Raw genomic sequence first — 12,803 nt, forward strand, 5'->3', positions numbered from 1 at the left:
ACTGTCACTTTAAATTTTAAACTGAACACACTTTATTACTGCAAATGTGAAAAAGTATGAAGGAATTGTTCAAAATTCACCAAAATTTCACCACAGTGTCTTAAAGCCTTAAAAGTATTGCACACCAAATTTGAAAGCTTTAACTCTTAAAATAACGGAACCGGAGCCGTTTTTATATTTAACCCCTATACAGTCCCTGGTATCTGCTTTGCTGAGACCCAACCAAGCCCAAAGGGGAATACGATACCAAATGACGCCTTCAGAAAGCCTTTTCTATGTATCAGAGCTCCTCACACATGCATCTGCATGTCATGCTTCCCAAAAACAAGTGCGCAATAGAGGCGCGAAAATGAGGCTCTGCCTATGATTAGGGAAAGCCCCTAGAGAATAAGGTGTCCAATACAGTGCCTGCCGGTTATTTTACATAATTCCCAAGAATAAAATAATTCCTCAAAGCTATGAAGTATTAAAAATGCTTATATATCAATCGTTTTAGCCCAGAAAATGTCTACCAGTCTTAAAAGCCCTTGTGAAGCCCTTTATTCTTATGTAATAAAAATGGCTTACCGGATCCCATAGGGAAAATGACAGCTTCCAGAATTACATCGTCTTGTTAGAAATGTGTCATACCTCAAGCAGCAAAAGTCTGCTCACTGTTTCCCCCAACTGAAGTTAATTCCTCTCAACAGTTCTGTGTGGAAACAGCCATCGATTTTAGTAACGGTTGCTAAAATCATTTTCCTCTTACAAACAGAAATCTTCATCACTTTTCTGTTTCAGAGTAAATAGTACATACCAGCACTATTTTAAAATAACAAACTCTTGATTGAAGAATAAAAACTACAGTTAAACACCAAAAAACTCTAAGCCATCTCCGTGGAGATGTTGCCTGTACAACGGCAAAGAGAATGACTGGGGAAGGCGGAGCCTATGAGGGATCATGTGACCAGCTTTGCTGGGCTCTTTGCCATTTCCTGTTGGGGAAGAGAATATCCCACAAGTAAGGATGACGCCGTGGACCGGACACACCTATGTTGGAGAAATAGATGCAATGTTCTGCATGGGATGATTTTATTTTTACTCACCTGCCAGCGTGTTCCTCCTGCCATCTGCACCAACAACAACATCAAAATCGTACTCTGACACAGGGTGTCCTTTGGGATTAACTTTTGCTCTCCATCCCATCCCTAGGATAAAAAAAGCCACAACTGTAAATAAACATAAAATTCAAATACAAACATCTGAATGTTCAAACATAATGTGCCAATATTGTAATGTAATAAAGCATCAAAATAATAAAGTATTTTTTTCAACAACTGCAATACTCAAACATATTGAGTATTGTGAAAATGACAAGACACAAACAAAGCTATAAATTACTTTTTCAGATCTTTTTTTTCTTTCATGATTCAGATAGAGCATGCAATTTTAAGCAACTTTCTAATATACTCCTATTATAAATTTAAATTTGTTCTCTTGCTATCTTTATTTGGAAAGCAAGACTAAGCTTACAAGCCGGCCCATTTTTGGTTCAGCACCTGGGTTGCAGTTGCTGATTGATGGCTAAATGTACCCACCAAACAGCAAGTGCTATCCAGGGACCTGAAACAAAAATGGTTCAGGTCCTTAGCTTAGATTACGGCTTTTTTAAATAAAAAAAAGCAAGACAACGAAGAGGAGTAAATTAAAAAGTTGCTTAAAATTGCATGATCTATCTGAACCAGGAATGAAAAAAAATTGGGCTTAATATCCCTTTAAGAGCCGGTCCATTTTTGGTTCAGCACCTGGATAACGCTTGCAGATTGGTGGCTAAATGTCAGTGAGCGTTTCAGCTGGGGACTAGAAATTCTCTGTAGCTACCAAGCAGTACTTTAAAGAGAAACATTTCTTGCCCTAAAAGAACCAGACACAACTAGTAAATAGCTGGCACTTAATATAGTAACATGTGTTTCCCCAACTATTAGCACAAATCCTACGGTTTAAAATAGAAATACGAAGCAGACCCCAAGCAATTGCCTTCAACATTTGCACAATCAATAACTTCATGCTTGGGATCCACTGTGAACTCACTCTCATTCTCCTGGTCGTCCGGGGGTTCTATCAATCCCTGAAACTCCACATTCACATGTATCTCGATCCCAAGGATCAGAGAGACCTTCAAAAGAATAAGCTGCAGTTGTCGGATACCTAGATAGAGAGTAAAAGTGTGTGAGCACAAACAAAGTGAAGGCTTTTAAAGATTTAATGCAGTTTCTACTGTACCGAAAAGTTTTCATAGAATAATTATAAAATTATGAAAGTAGGTCTGAAAGGCATTTGTGTGTAATTTGTTAGTCTGGTGGACACAAACATTCCTAAGCATTAAGTAAAACACATACTTTTACTACTAAGCTTGTTCTCACTTAACATTCAATAAACTGTATAGTCATTTTTTTTGTCTGTAACACTTACAAAAGTCTCAAGTAGCTTTTTGTTAAAACACAAATATAAAGGGATAACAAATAAGAATAAAGTAACCCACCAATAAAAATCGCTGTCTGCCTCTAACATGCAAAATCACCCATAATTAAATATACACTGTGCTCTGGGTCTCCCAGATAGGACATACAGTGATAAGCCGATTGTTGACATAACTAAGAGAGCGAGCAAAGTTTGAGTTATTTTTGGTTCATTTATTTTTGATTGAATTTTAATTTGAAGACTTTCCATTTTATTTGATGGTCACTTATGTCTGTTTCTAACATAGGCCTCAGCGAAGTAAGGTGGACTAACAAAATCGATTTCATAGCAATGGGAATGTGACAACGAAAAACATAATTTATGCTTACCTGATAAATTCCTTTCTCCTATAGTGTAGTCAGTCCACGGGTCATCCATTACTTATGGGATATTAACTCCTCCCCAACAGGAAGTGCAAGAGGATCACCCAAGCAGAGCTGCTATATAGCTCCTCCCCTCTACGTCACACCCAGTCATTCGACCGAAAACCAAACGAGAAAGGAGAAACTATAGGGTGCCGTGGTGACTGGAGTATAATTTAAAAATTTAGACCTGCCTTAAAAAACAGGGCGGGCCGTGGACTGACTACACTACAGGAGAAAGGAATTTATCAGGTAAGCATAAATTATGTTTTCTCCTGTTAAGTGTAGTCAGTCCACGGGTCATCCATTACTTATGGGATACCAATACCAAAGCTAAAGTACACGGATGATGGGAGGGACAGGCAGGATCTTTATACGGAAGGAACCACTGCCTGAAGAACCTTTCTCCCAAAAACAGCCTCCGAAGAAGCAAAAGTGTCAAATTTGTAAAATTTGGAAAAAGTATGAAGAGAAGACCAAGTTGCAGCCTTGCAAATCTGTTCAACAGAGGCCTCATTCTTAAAGGCCCAAGTGGAAGCCACAGCTCTAGTAGAATGAGCTGTAATCCTTTCAGGAGGTTGCTGTCCAGCAGTCTCATAGGCTAAACGTATTATGCTACGAAGCCAAAAGGATAGAGATGTAGCAGATGCTTTTTGACCTCTCCTCTGTCCAGAATAAACGACAAACAGGGAAGAAGTTTGGCGAAAATCTTTAGTTGCCTGTAAATAAAATTTCAGAGCACGGACTACGTCTAGATTGTGTAGAAGTCGTTCCTTCTTTGAAGAAGGGTTAGGGCACAATGATGGAACAACAATCTCTTGATTGATATTCTTGTTAGTGACTACCTTAGGTAAGAACCCAGGTTTAGTACGCAGAACTACCTTATCTGAATGAAAAATCAGATAAGGAGAATCACAATGTAAGGCTGATAACTCAGAGACTCTACGAGCCAAGGAAATAGCCATTAAAAACAGAACTTTCCAAGATAATAGCTTGATATCAATGGAATGAAGGGGTTCAAACGGAACACCCTGTAAAACGTTAAGAACTAAATTTAAGCTCCACGGTGGAGCTACAGTCTTAAACACAGGCTTAATCCTAGCCAAAGCCTGACAAAAAGCCTGAACGTCTGGAACTTCTGACAGACGTTTGTGTAAAAGGATGGACAGAGCTGAGATCTGTCCCTTTAAAGAACTTGCAGATAAACCCTTTTCTAAACCTTCTTGTAGAAAAGACAATATCCTAGGAATCCTAACCTTACTCCATGAGTAACTCTTGGATTCGCACCAGTGTAAGTATTTACGCCATATCTTATGGTAAATTTTCCTGGTAACAGGTTTCCTAGCCTGTATTAAGGTATCAATTACTGACTCCGAAAATCCACGCTTTGATAAAATCAAGCGTTCAATTTCCATGCAGTCAGCTTCAGAGAAATTAGATTTTGATGTTTGAAAGGACCCTGAATTAGAAGGTCCTGTCTCAGAGGCAGAGACCAAGGTGGACAGGATAACATGTCCACTAGATCTGCATACCAGGTCCTGCGTGGCCACGCAGGCGCTATTAGAATCACCGATGCTTTCTCCTGTTTGATCCTGGCAATCAAATGAGGAAGCATCGGGAAGGGTGGAAACACATAAGCCATCCTGAAGGTCCAAGGTGCTGTCAAGGCATCTATCAGGACCGCTCCCGGGTCATTGGACCTGGACCCGTAACAAGGAAGCTTGGCGTTCTGGCGAGACGCCATGAGATCCATATCTGGTTTGCCCCAACGTCGAAGTATTTGGGCAAAGACCTCCGGATGAAGTTACCACTCCCCCGGATGAAAAGTCTGGCGACTTAGGAAATCCGCCTCCCAGTTCTCCACTCCTGGGATGTGGATCGCTGACAGGTGGCAAGAGTGAGACTCTGCCCAGCGAATTATCTTTGATACTTCCATCATCGCTAGGGAGCTCCTTGTCCCTCCCTGATGGTTGATGTAAGCCACAGTCGTGATGTTGTCCGACTGAAACCTGATGAACCTCAGAGTTGCTAACTGAGGCCAAGCCAGAAGGGCATTGAGAACTGCTCTCAATTCCAGAATGTTTATTGGAAGGAGACTCTCCTCTTGAGTCCATGATCCCTGAGCCTTCAGGGAATTCCAGACAGCGCCCCAACCTAGTAGGCTGGCGTCTGTTGTTACAATTGTCCAGTCTGGCCTGCTGAAGGGCATCCCCCTGGACAGATGTGGCCGAGAAAGCCACCATAGAAGAGAATCTCTGGTCTCTTGATCCAGATTCAGCGTAGGGGACAAATCTGAATAATCCCCATTCCACTGACTTAGCATGCACAATTGCAGCGGTCTGAGGTGCAGGCGTGCAAAAGGAACTATGTCCATTGCCGCTACCATTAAGCCGATTACCTCCATGCATTGAGCCACTGACGGGTGTTGAATGGAATGAAGGACACGGCAAGCATTTAGAAGCTTTGTTAACCTGTCCTCTGTCAGGTAAATTTTCATTTCTACAGAATCTATAAGAGTCCCTAAGAAGGGAACTCTTGTGAGTGGCAATAGAGAACTCTTTTCCTCGTTCACTTTCCACCCATGCGACCTTAGAAATGCCAGTACTAACTCTGTATGAGACTTGGCAGTTTGGAAGCTTGACGTTTGTATCAGAATGTCGTCTAGGTACGGAGCTACCGAAATTCCTCGCGGTCTTAGTACCGCCAGAAGAGAGCCCAGAACCTTTGTAAAGATTCTTGGAGCCGTAGCCAACCCGAAGGGAAGAGCTACAAACTGGTAATGCCTGTCTAGGAAGGCAAACCTTAGATACCGGTAATGTTCTTTGTGAATCGGTATGTGAAGGTAAGCATCCTTTAAATCCACTGTGGTCATGTACTGACCTCTTTGGATCATGGGTAAGATTGTCCGAATAGTTTCCATTTTGAACGATGGAACTCTTAGGAATTTGTTTAGGATCTTTAAATCCAATATTGGTCTGAAGGTTCCCTCTTTTTTGGGAACCACAAATAGATTTGAGTAAAACCCTTGTCCGTGTTCTGACTGCGGAACTGGGTGGATCACTCCCATTAGTAAAAGGTCTTGTACACAGCGTAGAAACGCCTCTTTCTTTATCTGGTTTGTTGACAACCGTGAAAGGTGAAATCTCCCTTGTGGAGGAGAAGCTTTGAAGTCCAGAAGATATCCCTGAGATATGATCTCCAACGCCCAGGGATCCTGGACATCTCTTGCCCAAGCCTGGGCGAAGAGAGAGAGTCTGCCCCCCACTAGATCCGTTTCCGGATCGGGGGCCCTCACTTCATGCTGTCTTAGGGGCAGCAGCAGGTTTTCTGGCCTGCTTGCCCTTGTTCCAGGTCTGGTTAGGTTTCCAGCCTTGTCTGTAGCGAGCAACAGCTCCTTCCTGTTTTGGAGCAGAGGAAGTTGATGCTGCTCCTGCCTTGAAGTTACGAAAGGCACGAAAATTAGACTGTCTAGCCCTAGGTTTGGCTCTGTCTTGAGGCAGGGCATGGCCTTTACCTCCCGTAATATCAGCGATAATTTCTTTCAAACCGGGCCCGAATAAAGTCTGCCCCTTGAAAGGTATGTTAAGTAATTTCGATTTAGAAGTTACATCAGCTGACCAGGATTTTAGCCACAGCGCTCTGCGTGCCTGAATAGCGAATCCGGAATTCTTAGCCGTAAGTTTAGTTAAATGTACTACGGCATCAGAAATAAATGAATTAGCTAGCTTAAGGGTTTTAAGCTTGTGTGAAATCTCATCTAATGGCGCTGAGTCAAGGGTCTCTTCCAGAGACTCAAACCAAAATGCTGCCGCAGCCGTGACAGGCGCAATGCATGCAAGGGGTTGCAATATAAAACCTTGTTGAACAAACATTTTCTTAAGGTAACCCTCTAACTTTTTATCCATTGGATCTGAAAAGGCACAACTATCCTCCACCGGGATAGTGGTACGCTTAGCTAAAGTAGAAACTGCTCCCTCCACCTTAGGGACCGTTTGCCATAAGTCCCGTGTGGTGGCGTCTATTGGAAACATTTTTCTGAATATAGGAGGGGGTGAGAAAGGCACACCGGGTCTATCCCACTCCTTAGTAATAATTTCAGTAAGTCTCTTAGGTATAGGAAAAACATCAGTACTCGTCGGTACCGCAAAATATTTATCCAACCTACACATTTTCTCTGGGATTGCAACTGTGTTACAATCATTCAGAGCCGCTAACACCTTTTAAGTTTAAGCCAGCTTAAACTTAAAATTTGAAATGTCTGAATCCAGTTTATTTGGATCAGATCCGTCACCCGCAGAATGAAGCTCTCCGTCCTCATGCTCTGCAAATTGTGACGCAGTATCAGACATGGCCCTAGCATTATCAGCGCACTCTGTTCTCATCCCAGAGTGATCTCGTTTACCTCTAAGTTCTGGCAATTTAGACAAAACTTCAGTCATAACATTAGCCATGTCTTGTAGAGTGATTTGTAATGGCCGCCCTGATGTACTTGGCGTTACAATATCACGCACCTCCTGAGCGGGAGATGCAGGTACTGACACGTGAGGCTAGTTAGTCGGCATAACTTCCCCCTCGTTGTCTGGTGAATGTTGCTTAGCATGTACAGATTGACTTTTATTTAAAGTAGCATCAATGCAATTAGTACATAAATTTCTATTGGGCTCCACCTTGGCTTTTGAACATATTGCACAAAGAGATTCCTCTGTGTCAGACATGTTTAAACAAACTAGCAATTAGACTAGCAAGCTTGGAAATACTTTTCAACTAAATTTACAAGCAATATGCAAAACGTTACTGTGCCTTTAAGAAGCACACAAAAACTGTCACAGTTGAATAACAATGAACCGGATTAGTTATAGAAACCAAATTTTCACAGTAAAAGCATAAATTTAGCAAAGGATTGCACTCATTAGCAATGGATGATTAACCCTTAATATCAGAAAAAACGGATAACAATTGTTTTTATCACAGTCAAAGCACCGTCTCACAGGTCTGCTGTGAGTGATTACCTCCCTCAAAACTAGTTTTGAAGACCCCTGAGCTCTGTGGAGACGTCCTGGATCATGCAGGGAGAAAAAGGCAGACTGTGACTGAATTTGTGATGCGTAGTAAAAGCGCCAAAATAGGCCCCTCCCACTCACACTACAACAGTGAGGGAAGCTCAGTAAACTGTTTTAATTTAAAACAAACGACAGCCATGTGGAAAATAACGCCCAAAACAATTTTTCACCAAGTACCTCAGATAATTAAACGATTTAACATGCCAGCAAACGTTTAAAATCTAATTTATGAATTGTCATTAAAAGCCTGCTGCTAGTCGCTCACACTGCAAGTTAGGCTAAAAGTTATATGCATACAGTATTTTCCCAGTGAAGTGCCATTCCCCAGAAATACTTAAGTGTAAACATATATACATATCAGCCTGATACCAGTTGCTACTACTGCATTTAAGGCTGTACTTACATTATATCGGTATTAGCAGTATTTTCTCAGTCAATTCCATTCCTTAGAAAATAATATACTGCAACATACCTCTTTGCAGGTGAACCTGCCCGCTGTCCCCTGATCTGAAGTTACCTTACTCCTCAGAATGGCCGAGAACAGCAAATGGATCTTAGTTACGTCCGCTAAGATCATACACAAAAACTCAGGTAGATTCTTCTTCAAATTCTGCCTGAGAAGAAAACAACACACTCCGGTGCCGTTTAAAATAACAAACTTTTGATTGAAGATCAAATACCCAAGATGTGGAACTCCACGCAAGAGTCACTAGAGAGGGAGGGATAAAAATAAAGACAGCCAATTCCGCTGAAAAATAAATCCACAACCCAAAGCAAAAGTTTTAATCTTTATAATGAAAAAAACTGAAATTATAAGCAGAAGAATCAAACTGAAACAGCTGCCTGAAGAACTTTTCTACCAAAAACTGCTTCTGAAGAAGAGAAAACATCAAAATGGTAGAATTTTGTAAAAGTATGCAAAGAAGACCAAGTTGCTGCTTTGCAAATCTGATCAAAAGCCCAGGAAGTAGAAACTGACCTAGTAGAATGAGCCGTAATCCTCTGAGGCGGGGATTTACCCGACTCCAAATAAGCATGATGAATTAAAAGCTTTGACCAAGATACCAAAGAAATGGCAGAAGCCTTCTGACCTTTCCTAGAACCAGAAAAGATAACAAATAGACTAGAAGTCTTTCTGAAATCTTTAGTAGCTTCAACATAATATTTCAAAGCTCTAACCACATCCAAAGAATGTAAAGATCTCTACAGAGAATTCTTTGGATTAGGACACAATGAAGGGACAACAATTTCTCTCCTAATGTTATTGGAATTCACAACTTTAGGTAAAAATTTAAATGAAGTCTGCAAAACCGCCTTATCCTGATGAAAAATCAGAAAAGGAGACTCACAAGAAAGAGCAGTTAATTCAGAAACTCTTCTAGCAGAAGAAATGGCCAAAAGAAAGTAATTTAATGTCCAGAGAATGCATAGGCTCAAACGGAGGAGCCTGTAAAACCCTCAAAACCAAATTAAGACTCCAAGGAGGAGAGATTGACTTAATGACAGGCTTGATACGAACCAAAGCCTGTACAAAACAATGAATATCAGGAAGATTAGCAATCTTTCTGTGGAACAGAACAGAAAGAGCAGAGATTTGTCCTTTCAAGGAACTTGCAGAGAAACCCTTATCTAAACCATCCTGAAGAAACTGTAAAATTCTAGGAATTCTAAAAGAATGCCAAGAGAATTTATGAGAACACCATGAAATGTAAGTCTTCCAAACTCTGTAATAAATATTTCTAGATACAGATTTACGAGCCTGCAACATAGTATTAATCACTGAGTCAGAGAAACCTCTATGACTAAGCGTTCAATCTCCATACCTTCAAATTTAATGATTTGAGATCCTGATGGAAAAAAGGACCTTGAGATAGGTCTGGCCTTAACGGAAGTGGCCAAGGTTGGCAACTGGACATTCGAACAAGATCCGCATACCAAAACCTGTGAGGCCATGCTGGAGCCACCAGCAGTACAAATGAACGCTCCATTATGATTTTGGAAATCACTCTTGGAAGAAGAACTAGAGGTGGAAAGATATAAGCAGGTTGAAAACTCCAAGGAAGTGTCAACGCATCCACTGCTTCCGCCTGAGGATCCCTGGACCTGGGAAGTTTCCTGTTTAGATGAGAAGCCATCAGATCTATTTCTGGAAGCCCCCACATCTGAACAATCTGAAAAAAGACATCTGGGTGAAGAGACCACTCTCCCGGATGTAAAGTCTGGCGACTTAGATAATCCGCTTCCCAATTGTCTATACCTGGGATATGGACCGCAGAAAATAGACAGGAGATGGATTCCGCCCATGCAAGTATCAGAGATACTTCTTTCATAGCTTGAGGACTGTGAGTCCCACCTTGATGATTGGCATATGCCACGGTTGTGACATTGTCTGTTTGAAAACAAATAAACGGTTCTTTCTTCAGAAGAGGCCAAAACTGAAGAGCTCTGAGAATCGCACGGAGTTCCAAAATATTGATTGGTAATCTCGCCTCTTGAGACTTCCAAACCCCCTGCGCTGTCAGAGATCCCCAGACAGCTCCCCAACCTGAAAGACTCGCATCTGTTGTGATCACAGTCAAAGCTGGACGAACAAAAGAAGCCCCTTGAACTAAACGATGGTTATCTAACCACCAAGTCAGAGATAGTCGAACATTGGGATTTAAGGATATTAATTGTGATATCTTTGTATAATCCCTGCATCATTGGCTCAGCATGCAAAGATGAAGAGGTCTCATGTGAAAACGAGCAAAGGGGATCGCCTCCGATGCTGCAGTCATGAGACCTAAAACCTCCATGCACATAGCTACTGAAGGGAATGATTGTAACTGAAGGTTTCGAAAAGCTGAAATCAATTTCAGACGTCTTGTCTGTTAGAGACAAAGTCATGGATACTGAATCTATTTGGAATCCTAAAAAGGTTACCCTTGTCTGAGGAATCAAGGAACTTTTTGGTAAATTTGATCCTCCAACCATGTCTTTGAAGAAACAATACTAGTTGATTCGTGTGAGATTCTGCAGAATGTAAAGACTGAGCAAGTACCAAGATATCGTCCAAATAAGGAAACACCGCAATACCCCGCTCTCTGATTACAGAGAGTAGGGCACCGAGAACCTTTGAAAAGATCCTTGGAGCTGTTGCTAGGCCAAAAGGAAGAGCAACAAATTGGTAATGCTTGTCTAGAAAAGAGAATCTCAGGAACTGATAGTGATCTGGATGAATCAGAGTATGAAGATATGCATCCTGTAAGTCTATTGTGGACATATAATGCCCTTGCTGAACAAAAGGCAGAATAGTCCTTATAGTCACCATCTTGAATGTTGGTATTCTTACATAACGATTCAAAATTTTTCGATCCAGAACTGGTCTGAAAGAATTCTCCTTCTTTGGAACAATGAAAAGATTTGAATAAAACCCCAGACCTCGTTCCTGAAAAGGAACTGGCACAATTACCCCAGATACCTCTAGATCTGAAACATACTTCAGGAAAGCCTGAGCCTTTACTGGGTTCACTTGAATGCGTGAGAGAAAAAAAAATTCATACTTACTTTGAAACCTATTCTGTACCCTTGAGAAATAATGTTCTGAATCCAATGATTTTGGATTGAATTGATCCAAACATCCTTGTAAAATCTTAATCTGCCCCCTACCAGCTGCGCTAGAATGAGGGCCGCACCTTCATGCGGACTTGGGGGCTGATTTTGATTTTTTAAAGGCTTGGATTTATTCCAGACTGAAGAAGGCTTCCAATTGGAAACCGTTCCCTTAGGGGAAGAGTCAGATTTCTGTTCCTTATTTTGACAAAAGGAACGAAAATGGTTAGCAGCCCTAAATTTACCCTTAGATTTTTTATCCTGAGGCAAAAAAGCTCCCTTCCCCCCAGTGACAGTTGAAATAATAGAATCCAACTGAGAACCAAATAATTTATTACCTTGGAAAGCAAGAGATAGCAATGTTGATTTAGAAGTCATATCAGCATTCCAAGATTTAAGCCATAAAGCTCTTCTAGCTAATATAGCTAAAGACATATATCTTACATCAATTCTAATGATATAAAAAATGGCATCACAAATGAAATTATTAGCATGTTGAATTAACTTAACAATGCTATACACATTATGATCTGGTACTTGTTGTGCTAAAGTTTCCAACCAAAAGGTTGAAGCAGCAGCAACATCAGCCAAAGACATAGCAGGCCTAAGAAGATGACCTGAACATAAATAAGCCTTCCTTAGAAAAGATTCAAGTTTCCTATCTAAAGGATCTTTAAAAGAAGTACTATCTGCCATAGGAATAGTAGTACGTTTAGCAAGAGTAGAGATGGCCCCATCAACTTTGGGGATCTTTTCCCAAAACTCCAAACTATCAGTTGGCAAAGGATACAGTTTCTTAAACATTGAAGAAGGAGTAAAAGAAGTACCCAGTCTATTCCATTCCCTAGAAAACAGAATTTATGTTTACCTGATAAATTACTTTCTCCAACGGTGTGTCCGGTCCACGGCGTCATCCTTACTTGTGGGATATTCTCCTCCCCAACAGGAAATGGCAAAGAGCCCAGCAAAGCTGGTCACATGATCCCTCCTAGGCTCCGCCTACCCCAGTCATTCGACCGACGTAAAGGAGGAATATTTGCATAGGAGAAACCATATGATACCGTGGTGACTGTAGTTAAAGAAAATAAATTATCAGACCTGATTAAAAAACCAGGGCGGGCCGTGGACCGGACACACCGTTGGAGAAAGTAATTTATCAGGTAAGCATAGGGAGGGAGCAAATCAGGTCACCTAAATGGAAGGCACCACGGTTTGCAAAACCTTTCTCCCAAAAATAGCCTCAGAAGAAGCAAAAGTATCAAACTTGTAAAATTTGGTAAAAGTGTGCAGT

General features: G+C 41.1%; 1 protein-coding gene across 16 annotated transcripts in view; it reads right to left on the reverse strand.

The window, feature by feature from the left end:
• The window catches only part of MICAL3 (microtubule associated monooxygenase, calponin and LIM domain containing 3), an 809,998-nt gene that overhangs the window by 589,977 nt on the left and 207,218 nt on the right, over positions 1–12,803 (reverse strand). For all 16 annotated transcript variants that reach the window (XM_053718886.1, XM_053718885.1, XM_053718900.1 and 13 more), the window contains 2 exons: positions 2,071–2,187; positions 1,086–1,187 (listed from right to left, as the gene is read on the reverse strand). In XM_053718886.1, coding sequence (XP_053574861.1) covers positions 1,086–1,187; positions 2,071–2,187 — 219 coding nt within the window. The remainder of the gene's footprint in view (positions 1–1,085; positions 1,188–2,070; positions 2,188–12,803) is intronic.

This window comes from Bombina bombina, chromosome 6 (assembly GCF_027579735.1).
Source record: "Bombina bombina isolate aBomBom1 chromosome 6, aBomBom1.pri, whole genome shotgun sequence".
NCBI classification, from domain to species: Eukaryota; Metazoa; Chordata; class Amphibia; order Anura; family Bombinatoridae; genus Bombina; species Bombina bombina.